General features: G+C 36.2%; 2 protein-coding genes across 2 annotated transcripts in view; both read left to right on the forward strand.

Annotated features, from left to right (window-relative positions):
• LOC112051275 (chondroitin sulfate synthase 1) overlaps positions 1 to 5,978 on the forward strand; it is a 44,079-nt gene extending 38,101 nt beyond the window's left edge. Inside the window, exon 6 of the mRNA XM_024089845.2 lies at positions 498 to 5,978. Coding sequence (XP_023945613.2) covers positions 498 to 1,651 — 1,154 coding nt within the window. The 3' untranslated portion in view covers positions 1,652 to 5,978. The remainder of the gene's footprint in view (positions 1 to 497) is intronic.
• LOC112051269 (uncharacterized) overlaps positions 1 to 14,164 on the forward strand; it is a 105,807-nt gene that overhangs the window by 51,598 nt on the left and 40,045 nt on the right. The window lies entirely within an intron of this gene.

A 14,164-nucleotide genomic window follows, 5' to 3' on the forward strand; every position in this document is an offset into this window, starting at 1 on the left:
AAAAAAATCCACTTAAAATTATTTATGGTCAAAAGACCGGTGTCGGGTTCTTGCGAATTATATAATAATAGTACTTTTGTTTTTTGTAGGTCAGGTTTTTCTGTAGTAATTCTACTTGTTCCTAAAAACTTGTATAACGTGTTGTTATCTTTATGTGGTTGATTCACCATAATTTGTTCCACCACATTAAAAATATTATATATTTTAAAAGCCATTTTGACAACTCAAGGTTTTACAAAGTCATAAACACAAGATGTGTTCCATGTATTTAAAATAAGTTTGATTCTATATTTAGGTATAAACAGTTAATTTTAGTAAAGTATCATTTTGTTTTTTCCGTTGTTTTTGGTTGGTTAATCGTAAAAAAATTCTTAAAATAATAATATGAAAGCGTATTGGCCTTCTACATTTGTCTTATTTTTCCAAATCCCAGTCCTGGATATAAACAGAATACCTATATTAAAAAAACTTAATTTTATCACTTTTCCAATTTTCAGGAACCGAAATACGTGAGCTACCTATGGGAGAGCCAGCACCAATCGAGGATGCAGAAATATTGGAGCAACTCGATATCAACGTTAAGAATTATCAAAATGACTACGACGATTTTGATGATCCAAACAATAATCAGAACAGCTTCCTCGACATTGGCAATTTAAATATGAGACAAGCTTTCGAAAATAGCTTGTTGAAGATACATAACAACTTGCCAAAAATGCTTCAGTGGAGTAACGAAAATTATGAATATGCGGTGTACGACCGGCAGATACACTTCATTCTCCCTCTACTTGGTAGATTCGAAATATTCAATCGATTTATGAAAAACTACGAAGATATCGTCCTAAAAAGCGATGAAGCTGTTTCTCTAACTATCGTTCTGTTTTTGGATGCAGAAACTCCCTTAGATTATGAAAACTCCGAAACATTAGTCAATCATTTTAAGAGTGTTTATAGAAAGGATATTAAAATTGTTGCGATGGGTGCAGCCACGTTTTCAAGAGGCGCAGCGCTCACAGAGGGCCTCAAAGAGTGTTCAACTGATGATTTAGTGTCCTTCATAGATGTTGACATGATGTTCAATCACATATCACTTAGAAGAATAAGAATTAACACAATTAAATATAATCAAGTGTATTTTCCTATTGTGTTCAGTCAATATAATCCTGAAGTGGTGTACGGTGACGATTATAATAAATTTAAGGAGGAAAACACTGAAATTATCGCACCAGACAATTCAGAAGATAATGACGGTTCTAAAAGTGACATAGAGTTAGCGAATTTGAAATACAGTGGTGACGTAGACAATGATTTTGGTTACTTTAGACAATATGGTTTCGGTATACTTAGTATTTTTAAATGTGACTTTGAAAGGGTCGGTGGTTTCGATTTAAATATAAAAGGTTGGGGTTTAGAGGACGTGCAGCTATTTGAGACGTTGATAAAGTCAAACTTGACTGTGTACAGGATAGCCGACGAGACTTTAGTGCATATCTTCCATTCGGTGGACTGTGATAGCAAATTAGAAAAAAGCCAGTTTCTCATGTGTCTGGGGACGAAAGCGTCGACGTACGGGAGTGACAAACACATGACATATTATATGTTAAACCACCCTGAAGTATTATGGCCACAAAAGGTGAAAGGAGCCAGCTAGTACAGGGTAAAACTTAGGTTAAGTTTATCGCACATTATGGCGTACGCAGCCTACTCTTCCGCACTAATGTAAATTACTATATACGAGATCGACGCTATAATGAGCGATGAACGTTATTTTGAAAGTTATGACAATTTTTGTACCTAATGTAATATTGAATATATTTTAATAGTGATATTATATTGGTCGAATGGTCCATTGCCAGCTGTGAAAATGAAAGTATACTAAATCTAATTTAAAAATAACGTTCGCATGTAGTTGTCTAATTTATTATCTTAATGTTTAGGAAAAGAAAAAGGATTTTTTTAACCTTTAGACATTAAGTGACCTTATATTGCTTCAGTAGGAAAAGTGAAAAACATAATTCCGAAGTTATTTTTAAATTAGGTTGCATTTTAATAAATAGTCAATAGCACTCCATTGTAAATAGTTTCATAGTTCTTAAGACTTAACTTCAAAATGTATTATAGACATCCAATATTTCTAAACAACATATTTTTATGTCGAAATACATTAGTAACACTATTCTTTTCGACCACATGATTCTATCCAATGTATGCAGGTAGTGATTTGTTCACTTGTGGTGAACACTGGTAATCTCCCGTGCAGTATAAAAATAACGCACTGAAGGTTACATTATTTTCTCAGTAAAAGCCGTGACCAGAAGGTTGGCATATACTTGGGTCAGATGACCGGAATTGCCATTCAACATGACAATACTGCCAGTCTTCTGAAAACATTACCAGTTGACATCGATTCGGAGGAATACTACCTATGACATCCAAGAATTTGGATAACAGTTCTAAACAAAATAAATATTGTAACGCATGTTAAAGTATCGCATACATAGATTACATGTATACGTACATACCATATATTTGGTCTAAAATGAAATGTACTTCGGTGGAATAGAAATGAATAATCCTGGAATTTCAGTTTTCTAGCCATGTATATGATGTTTCGCATGTTTTATGATGCAAAACTTGATGCTATAGTAAACCTGCGGACTGCGGTAGATTGGATAGTTCCTATTTCCTAATAATTTCTCTTTCACTACCTAATTGAATTAATCCCTATGTAAATTGTTTAACTGACAGTATTTAGTAGCTTGTGGTCAGATTTTTGATAGGATTGGGTGTTAGTAATGTTTCTATCATAATTCTTATCCACATGTAAATAATTGCGTCATTATCTAAGAGGATTGCTATTAATACATAGGTACCTCCCAATTAGCGTGATTGCTTAAACAATAGGTATGTAATACACATTAGTCAGTATCCAGCTGTAATACTGTATGAGTTGTCATAGTTAACTGTCGTGTTATATGGACAATGGGCGTTGTTTGGATACATTGGTGTATGCGATTCCTTGGAAATGACAACATGTAAAAATTCCTATTTTTCGAAGCATTTATACTTAGATAGGCAATAAATCAGGCCGTCAGTGTCGAAAGGCTAGTAATAATAGAAAAATAAAAATATTTTTCTACATTTTGACCCTTTTAGAGTTACGCCACTTCATCGCTGAAGGCCTATTAAATGTTCCTAGACGAAAATAGTTTTTTACGAACATACTTATAGATTTTAGTCGCGTATTTTTAGTAATTATGATTTTTTTTACTTGTACATATATTGTTTGTTGGAGTTTAAATTTTGCACTTCTTCAGAGGTCCCGTACGTCAATATGTGGTTTAGGTGTTGATTAAAAAAACGGCGGTTTTTATCGAAGCTACTTGCGTCCGATTTTTTTAAATGTGACCAGTAGGAGGTATATAGGTAGTGTAGGTGCCCATAAAACTTAAAAAGTGCTACTTTTTTAAAATTTAATTTAAAAGAATATTTAATAAAAAAAAAATCAAAGCCTTTTAAATATAATTCAAACAAATTCAAAAGCTAGTATGAAAATAGTCCTATTCTATGAACGGGAATGGAACCTAAGACCAGTGGATTTTAGACTACCGTTTAAAGCGTTGAGTCACTGCGGCTTTTTGTTTGCAATAGCAGATGTAAGCTTCGTTTAAGTTATAATATCAACTAAGATACTCAGGTATATGGGCAAAGCTGGTGAAAGTAGTAATTAAACAATTGTATAGAATTTGTTAATATAACGTAAGATTTATAAAGATTTGGGTACCGTTTTAGGGTTGACCGTCCACCAGTGTTGTAAAACCAAGCAGCATTTTACTAGTTACAAGAATCAAGATAATTAGGTGTATTCATAAAGCTGCCTTTAGCTATATTTCACTTATTTCGTGCGTAGGAATGTCTCGCTAACTTGTACTGATATTATTCAGAGCTCGAACATTATAATATTATTTTTATATTTAATTTATTATTATGCATTCCGGGTAAGCATACGAGTTTAAGGTAAGATATTTCACAATAATTTTCAATTTGACAATATTCAAATACACTCGAATTTTTTCAGGCTTTTCCTCAACATATTTAGTTTTAATCTTTTTAGTTGTCTGGTTGTAAATGTCTCGAAGTATATCATCGTTTAAATAGATACGCGTAGATTTTGGGGATGTATTTTTTTATTAGTTTGTGTTATGCAACAAGTAGCAACACAAAAGTTTCCAATTTTCTATATTTTCCAAAGGATTTTACCTTCAAAGCAACATGTACTATTTTATACAAATTATGTCGAGCTAAAGCTCGCGTTGATTATCAGTGGACGCTCAACCTAAACAATTGTCATAATAAGTATTAATAAAATATATTGTTAAATGTAATAAATGATAATTCTCGATTGTTAAAATAAGTTGTGGTTTAAATATGACAGATTTCCTTTACAAAAGCTGTCGTAATGCAAACATTTACTCATGAATCCACAATTTGTTTTGGCGATTGAATAATGTTTCATAAAGAAATTCTAAACAAAACTGCGCTTATGTTTTCAACTATAATTATCTTAACCTTGGCTTTGTACGAGTATTTTTTCTTGTAGTAAAACATCTATAAAATAGCCTTGGCTGTAAAATTGAGTCAAATATCCCTGTGTGAATGTCTGTCTGCGGGTTTAATTAATATATTAATGGGCGTGAACAGTTTTTATTTAGAATTTCTTTATTGTCAGTTTTCGCCACGAAAGTAGGTACTTGTGAGAAAATATCTTACAATTTCAGAGTAGTGTGATGACCGGGGTACTGCATAAAGACGTGTTATCCTAAAATCCCTTATAATTTGGTCCTGATGCTGTACTATGATATTTACCAAAGAGTAGGAATATGTTTCGCACCACGAAACTGGAGTGATGTTTTTGATCGAGCCATTATCGGTCGACTTATTTGTATTTCTTACAGATTTACAGATATATTGTAATGCGCATAAGCATCATCAGGGTTGTAGAGAGAAGTCTCAACACGCACCGTCTCCGATATCTGACGTCACCCAGACGTGGGCTTATTAACTCACGATCTCTGGGGCGCCCGGACGGATATAATCAGGCCAAAACACTTTTCCCGAACGGCCCTCTAAGCCGAGGTCCGAGTCTCAGAGGAGACGCCCTTAGAGAGTCGTTCCGCCCATCTACTCTGCTTCTGCCTTCGGGCGAAATCAGGCGCTGCTTCTGCGCTCGCCCAAACCCCCCAGATACCCCGCTGAGGTCTCATAAGGAGCCTACAGCACTTACACAATCAGGAAGAAAAAAAAAACGCACCGTTTGAAGGATTAGGTACAACCTTTTGTATCCAAGAGTCAGCTTAGCTTAAGCTACCAAGTTTGTATGTCGGTGGAAGCTTTCAATATTTTTTTCTTACAACGCCTTTCTTTCGTGACGTCACTGTTTCGTGCTCGCTGTAAATATTAAGATTTGTGCTCACTAAGTGCCAATATGTTAGCGTAAGTAGGTAATTATAAAATGAATGCAGTCTGTTTTTGTGATGAAGTTGGTGCTTAATTCATTTGTACACAAGTTTTAAACTAAAATAAATGTTTTGAACGATCTATTTATCTGTAATTTATCGATATGTTGTATAACAATAGCCACCATATTTATTTAATACTGTATTTAGTACTTATATTGTTATAATTAGAGTCTAAAATGCAATGCATAATTTATCGAATGATATATATAAATAAATATGAAGATAGCTAGGTAAATGGAAATCCTTAATCGATTGAGATATTAGTAATAGCTAGCATTTTTAAAAAAAAGTATTATGTGACTAATAGAATTATGTATTATTATTTATTAATAAAATCCTTGAATTTAGTTTGATGACTTGTGTACAAACGAATTAGGAACATTGTTTTTTTATTCGATGATAATGATGGAGGTGAAATGATGAGTGATTTTATGAAATTAAATTAATTATTTTCCCTTACCTGTATTTTTTATTGAAAATTAGCGATTGACTGATACCTGACCAAGGCAAATGAATTGCTACGGTTGAATCGCCAAAATTCATCGACTTTCGACTTAGAAAAAAAAAACTTTCAATTAATACAAGAACAATAACTTCAGTTTTACACTTTTATATTTCAGTTACCTAAATGAAAGCTGTTAAGTAGATAAGTTGTTAGTTTAATAGCGATGATGTCTTCTTGGACCTATGTCAATGGCGACCTTGGCTTCAACGTCTAGAGTGCGCCCGAATGTGACGAGAAAATCCAAACTTAGTTTAAAAAAAATAGTTAATAAATGACGCACCAATCAGACCCACCTTACAGGCTAATTCACTAACTTTGACGTATGCTAGTTGACATATAAGAAATTGAGATTTTAAGTAAATGTCATCCTGTGCCTTCTGACAACTCTTCGTGGGTATCATACAGTAGGTAGATTACACTATAGTTGAATTAATGTATATTTTAATAGTTTTGATAATATAGACCAAATTAGTGAATTGGCCAGCTAGTGTAGCTGTAGACGGTAAGTGGAAACAGATCAATACTTCACAGGATATGAAGCACGTCCTACAAAGTGCCGCCTTGTGTCTATCAACACGTGTTTTGAGCCATAATGTGATAGATATCACCGGTAATCATCGTCATCATTAACAGCCGATGGACGTCCATTGCTGGTCATAGGCCTCTTGCATGGACTTCCTAACAAAACGGTTTCGAGCCGCCAGCATCCAGCGGCTAATCATGTACCGGTAATCATGCCATTCAAACCGTAACTTGTACATATGTTTTCTGTGCCGTAACAAAGCAGTGTTTCTTTTAACTCTGGCAGTTGCTGCAGTGATAAGCTTTGTAACAATAAGCTTTACTAGGTACTACTAAACGTCTACTATTTACTTTACATGATCTCACCGGCAGGGTTATTCACTATTTTCGATAGTTGACATTAACGAAATTTAGATAATATGCAAAAATGTCATCCCCGGTGTTTCTGGTGGATAAATACCTAGGTAAATGACATTTTGTCTATTGATTTGATGTTTATTTTAATAGGTTGATAATAATTAATACCAAAATAGTGAATAGGCCAGCTGGTAGTACCTAAGTGTAGATAATAAATGGTTGTTGATATATAACTATGGTGCATATTACTTCTCTGCTCGTGTATCTACGAGTAGGTACCTAATAGCATAGGTATATAAGTACTACACCTATCTAATCATCATTGACAACCCATATTTGGCTCACTGTTGAGCAGGAGTCTCCTCTGAAAATGAGAGGAGTTAGGCTAATAATCCACCACGCTGGCGGATACACTTTGCGGATGGGCAGACTTCACACATGTAGCGAATTAAGAAAAATGTCAGGTATGCAGTTTTCCTCACAACGTTTTGCCTTCACCGTGAGACACGTGATATTTAATTTCATAAAATGCACCTATCTGAATAGTTGGAGGTGCATGCCCCCGACTGAATTCGAACCTACGCCCTCCGAAACGGAGGCAGAGGTCGTATATCTGGGCTATCATAGTTCACGGCAAAAGTTCTTGAAGTGTATAAATAAAATAGCAATTCTTGCTAAAAATTTCTTGTGACGCGAGTCATAGGTGTTATAGACTACAAGCCCTAGAACAAAAATTACCTGTAAAATGACCCAACGTGAAAAACGCTTAGAAGGCTGTTACTATATCAGAAAATAACTATGCCGTCATTTCTGAGCGGTACAGTGGTAAGTACGCGAGTTAATGGAATTTCTCAGGTACAAATGATCAATTACGACTAATTATAATATAGTGTTAAAGATGATGAAAATAAATGTCGAAAATGCACATATACAGATACTTTACCCGAAAACGCCGTACATTTTTCCAGCGCAGAAGTCGAAATATATGGGTCGCAAGCTTTACTCTTCACTCGCGTACTCACCTGTACCGCTCAGAAATGACGGCATATATATACATATATATATACTTATAGAGGGGACGTCTGACGAGGCCAGACGGGTGATCAGTCCTAATTAGGGACCATTCCACCCAATTCCCGTGGTAAAAGGACACAGGTTCACTGGTGTCTCGACAGTGTTCCCCCCTCAAATCTTCCTGTAGCCTTCGTGAACCTAACAATATTCCCTATACTGAGATCTGTCAGGTCTACTTCATTTAATGTATCCTTACCTAGTAACTCCCATCTTACCAGCGCGAACATGGGACACTCAGCTATAAAGTGATAGCTGGTCTCCTCCTCACCACAACCTGGACATGATGAACCTGGACAAATGACGGCATAGTGCTCAGAGTTATTTTCTGATACAGTAACAGCTTTCTAAGCGTTATTCACGTTGGGTCATTTCACATGTAATTTTTGTTCAAGGGCTTGTAGTGTATTATAATAGCAATTGTTTGGCAACGCATCAAGCGACACAAACGCTCTGAGCACAGAGTCAGCCACGCTCCACTTTTGCCCGAGTGGCACAGTCTGAGATAGCATCATCCTGCAATTAGAGTCATTACGAATAAACGCACTTTCACAGCGACTTTGCTGTAATCGGCGTCGCGAAATTAACTATTTGTAAACAAAGACTTTTTTAACTTATCTATACTAATATTATAAAGCTGAAGAGTTTCTTTGCTTGAACGCGCTAATCTCAGGAACTACTGGTCCGATTTGAAAAATTCTTTCAGTGTTAGATAGCCCATTTATCGAGGAAGGCTAAATGCTATATATTATCTCCGTATTCCTACGGGAAGAGGAACTACGCGAGTGAAACCGCGTGGCGTCAGCTAGTAATAACACAAAATTGAAAATTTTGAAAAATTCACGAAGGTCATTAAATTTGTTCACTTTCGATCAAGTCATCGACGTTATGTTCCGGTGCGCTTTCATTTGAGACCCCACTCGAGTATATTTGCAGACATTCATTCTTCCTCACTTTCAACCCCCAGAACTTTTAAACAGCTCAACCGATTTTCATCAAACATATCTAAGAACACTCGTCCATAAGTCACCTTTCATACAAAAAAACTAAATTGGAATCGCTTCATCCGTTCGGGTGCTATGGTGCCACAGACTGACAGACCGGCAGACTGACAGACAGACGGGTTGCTATGAAGCTAAGTGAGGCCACTGAGGTAGTCTCATGTTATGCTGAAAAAAAGGCATGACGTTTTATACTTGGACGATATAAAGTAGGTACGTACATAGGTACATTGTTACCTGTTACTTTACTTCCCAAAGCCTCATTCAAACTCCAGAGTAACCTTACAACCTTTTTTTTGTCGTTGCATTTGTTAATCGGTGCACTTAGTGGAGACAGAATTATCTCAGGCCTCAAAACAGAATGAAAGACGGTAGAATTTCAAACAAACAACAAATAAATTGTCAAAAAGTAGGAAGTGATACTTTTTGTATTGTCTTCGTGTGTTTAGTAGTTAGTGATGGTAGAGTAAAAAGAAAGTGATGTACTTCTTAAGTACCTATTCTGTGCTTCTGTCCGTTCTTTATTAACAGTCCACCATACCCGAAAAAAGCGCGGAGATCTATGCTCTCCCGAGCGTGTTTTTTCCAAACCCTTCTAGACTACCACGAGGATCATCAGCACCTCTGTCCGCTCCCGATCCTGCGTCTGACATAAGTATGAATCTTGTTACGCGTACCAGAGAAAATGTTCTAGATTTAGCAGAACGAGTGCCTGCGCCTCGCTAGTGGAGCTCCGAGGTAGGTCCTGTTTCGAGACCTGAGTTTTGATACGCTTCCGTCTTCGGTGGGCATACTGTCGAGCTTTATGTAGATGATGATGGTCTCGCAAGCGGTCATTATTCCAGCATTGTACATTGTTGTACAAGAAGCTGTTAGTTATGTAACAGTGTATTATGTCCGAGAGATGCGAGCGATTAGTTGTGGGATTGCGTTTCATAATGATCAGATGATGGTACTGTGCAAGTGGGTCGGTGTGCGGCCGCGCCACCAGCGGGCATCACAAGCGACAGCGGAAGCGACTTTCAGGTGCATTTGAATTTCTCCCTGGCTAAGTGTAGAGTTTGGTTTTCAATAGAGAAGTGCACAAGAATTGAATCTATAGTGTCCGCGTTAGTAGTAAAGCTAGAGATAGAGACAAATTCGAGACTGAGTTGTCAAAATAGTTGAACAACAGGTCTAGTCATCTTATACTGCGCCATTCAATATTAGGTGTGATTGCATTGCAATCGCCAGACGCCTCTGTATGGTGGGTTCTGAATAACTCCAGCGTCCCATCCCGTCCTTTGTTTGGCGAAATCTGTATCAATAAACTGAGTTGTTCAGAGGACATAACGATTGCTCGCTTATTTCATAGCCACGCAGTTAAAATGAATAATTTGTACTAGTACGTACATATAATATATCAAAAAAGAACACTGGAAGTGTCTATGTCTATGTCTATTGAATTTTTAATAGAACTGAACAAAATATAATTTATAATGATTTTTTATATCAAAGTTGTTATTTATCATATCAGGGTCATAACAGAGAAACTTTCACCAACGGAACTTCCTTCACCAACTATAGATACATACTCGTAAGTCCCTGAGTTAGACGCTGCAATCAGTGTTCCCAATTAGACTTCAACGAGTTTCAACGTTCGAAAGGATACGGTGTACCTACTCAACCTTTCGGCGTCTATGTTTTCTGCCATCTACAATATAAACACCTTCAAGACCAGAGTGAATATGCATCTTCTATTCAAGCGCGTTCCATTCTAACAACATAATTAATTAATTAAACCTCATCGTTGCGTTCGATCAGGCAAGATTGTAGCTGTAGACACACGCAAGCCCATTGGCTTTAAAAACATCACTGGCTGTTTCTTCTTTAGGGTAAAAAGCTTATCTCATACTGACCGCAAAACTTCGTTGTGGGGTTGGCACCAAGTAATGACGAAATACTCGTAGGCTTGCGCTTGATAACAATCATGGTTGACGGGAAGCAATGAAGGGACTTGCATAACTAGAAAATGTCCAATTTCTCTTGCCTTGACAGCGTTTCAATTGCAGGTAACAGGCTTCAAAATCAGGCCAGAAGGGCTTTTTACTCTGTAATTGTTCATGTTAGAAACATCGTCATAGTCGCTTCTATGTCAATTAATGATTTTCTTTTGTTCAATGACATAGGGATGTCATACTTCACGGAGCGTTGCTGTTCTGTGGTATGAAGCAGGATTTTTTCACCATCGTACAGGAATGCTACGCCATTTTTCGGTAAACCGGAGTTAACCAGCCATGCCCGAAGTCACCGAAAGAGCACCGAATACGTGTTATGTGCGGTCCCACATTGGAGTTGTATTTGGCTGGAGAGGTGTTCGACATTTTGGTTTGGTGTTTGAGGCAAGCTGAAAAACACTGTTTTTCTGTAACTCTTCTTATATTACTATAACACAGAACTGGGCACCTTTTTTGTAAGAGGGAAAATCCTAATGGACACCCTTTTGGGTAGTGCCGGACTGCTACCGGCTAATTACCCCTCCTACCTCCAAAAACGCTGGTGTACCTGCCATTTAGCCCACCACCAGCCTCTTTCACTGTCCCAGTTCCTTTCATACTTCTCTTTCATTTTCATTAATTTTCACTCGATTCTAACATTACATTTATTAAGTTTTCCAACGTGATTTCCTATCCTAGCTTCTTTGTTACTTCCTCTCTTTTGGTTGATAATACATAGTGTGTTCAGCATCGTCGTTGGCTAGAAGTGGGGATCTGGCTGGCGAGTAGCTTTTTTTTGAGAACATTGCAAAATATCTCCGACTATTCGGAAATTCTTATAGAACATCTGTGTTCAGCGAAGAACAACTATCGGTTGTGTTGATCATATAAATATTTACATGTCTATGGACATAACTCAAAATATGAATGTTCGGAACACAGACTCATAATTTAGATAATTGGCCAGTTACTTTCCACGGAAGCCCGAACAGGCGAGTATATCATCATGCGAATGGGCTTAACTTAATCTGTATGTTAATTTGTACGCGCATTTAAATATCCTACGTTAAAATTAAATTTCTACTTTCATTTATTAGCATTTTTGTGTTTTGCTAATGACCGACATTTACAATCTTTGTTATGATAACTGTAGCAAAGTTTCTTATTTTCACAATCATCATCAACATTTTAGTGTCAGCCGATGAACGTTCACTGCTGGACATTTAAATCTCTCAGTCACCTCAGTCATGTGTTACCTCCGACAGCTCACTCCGAGATATGTTTCGACTTCATCTCTTGTCGTCGTTATCGAGAGGTCGATAGGGTAAATACGCGCGGGGTCGATAAGAAAGATCAACCTCCCAGTGTCTGTCATCTTGGCGTATAACAGTGGTTGCTAAATGCTAGTTTGAATCTTTGGAATAAGGTAGGCATTTGTTGGATTTGAAAAGTAATATTTTTACCACATATCTATTAAATTTTCAATTTCCTCCGGTTGCATTTTGCTACAAAGCAACTTTAGTTCTTTTTAATATGGCGAATTTCTACATATTATAACCTTGTCGTAAACGAACCTCAAGACCTGCGCAAAGATAAGTTCAAAAATGTTAAGATTTTATCTACTGTTACAGCATACATAACTACTACGCTCATAGATCTTGCTACTGTCGTAGTTGTGCGAGATTAATCTAAGATTGAGCTCTTCAATCGACATCGAATCAGATGTATGACAGCGAAGTTGTGAAATAGGTAATCTAAACGCAATAAATAGATTAGACCCCCATCTACTCTGAAAGTGCTTCTTTATTTTCGGGCATATGTTATACCCTTTGTTAAACAGAGTCATCTAATTATAGATATTTTTGAAGTTTGGTGTATTTTCAGTAAATAAATCACGTAAAACAGCGACATCTATATGTATTTGTTGATAAAAGGTTCTGTATCAATAATTATTATCTTTGTGCGACACCTTACTATTGTAATCTATACTAATATTATAAAGAGGTAATCTCTGGATCTATTGAACCGATTTTGATAATTCTTTTATCAATAGAAAGCCACGATTTTCGTTAGTGTCCATACGTTTATCTCCGTATTACCACGAGAACGGGAAATACGCGGGTGAAACCGCGGGGCGTTTGCTAGTAATGTATAACTTCAAACTATTGCAAAAGCAAATACTTAAGGAGTAAGGCCTAAAAATGTCTTTTTCGATATAAAACAGGTAGATGCGTATTTTTAGGATTTAAGGAAAGACTGTCTTCTTCATTATTTTCGTGGAATAGTGAATGTCTCTCAGAATAATTAGTGGAATAAGTTAAAGTGTAACAAAATTTTTCGTTTTAATAATTATTAGCATGGATTTTATTCTTGTTGCAAGTCGTATACACGTACCTATTTGTAGGTTGGTTCATAAAATTGTTTAGTTTTCCTTGTTCACAGGCTATCAGGCCTATAAATCTAATAGCCCAAGAGCCCACGACAGCCAGACCTTCGTTATTTTATAAAAGTTGAAAGTTTCTCTGTAGATGTCTCCTATACAGGTAAGAACGACCAGCGACTATAAAGTTTGGGTTGTGGTTACTTGGGCAGGTAACAGGTAGTAAAGGTGTATAAAATAGTACTTGAAATTCGTTAAAGTATAAAGCTCAATTTTTTAATATTTCCTTCGGGATAACTTTAAAAATCTCGTCATCCATTGCCGGACACTTATGCCAGTTGCTACCCCCTGCCAGACACCCCTAAACTTTAATAAATTATAATTATACTTTCGTTATAGTATAAAAGCTAAATTTTATATATGTTACTTGGGGACTTATAAAAAGATGTTACCTCAATAGCCGGACAGTTTTCGTGGTTTTTACATCTTGCCAGACACATCGAAAGTCCACTATAGGTGCGAGCGCGAATGCTTAGTCGATTACTATTTTTTAAGATTCTAATAAAAAATAATTTTATTACGTTCATAGCCATGTTATATAAAGTAAAAAATGTTTGTTTAATATCATAAAAATATAAAAAAAGTATAATTACAAGTAAAAAAAGATAATTAAACTTATTTATTAATTTAAACATTGTCGTCGATGTTTTCATTTTCTTCATCACTACTACTCCAGTCGATGGCAGAATCGTCCTCAACATCACCTACTTCTTCAGTGTCTGAAAAAAAAAATAAGCAAGTTCAAAAATTAAGCAAGTTTATACAATTATAAA

The sequence above is a fragment of the Bicyclus anynana genome, chromosome 17, assembly GCF_947172395.1.
Source record: "Bicyclus anynana chromosome 17, ilBicAnyn1.1, whole genome shotgun sequence".
Taxonomy (NCBI): Eukaryota; Metazoa; Arthropoda; class Insecta; order Lepidoptera; family Nymphalidae; genus Bicyclus; species Bicyclus anynana.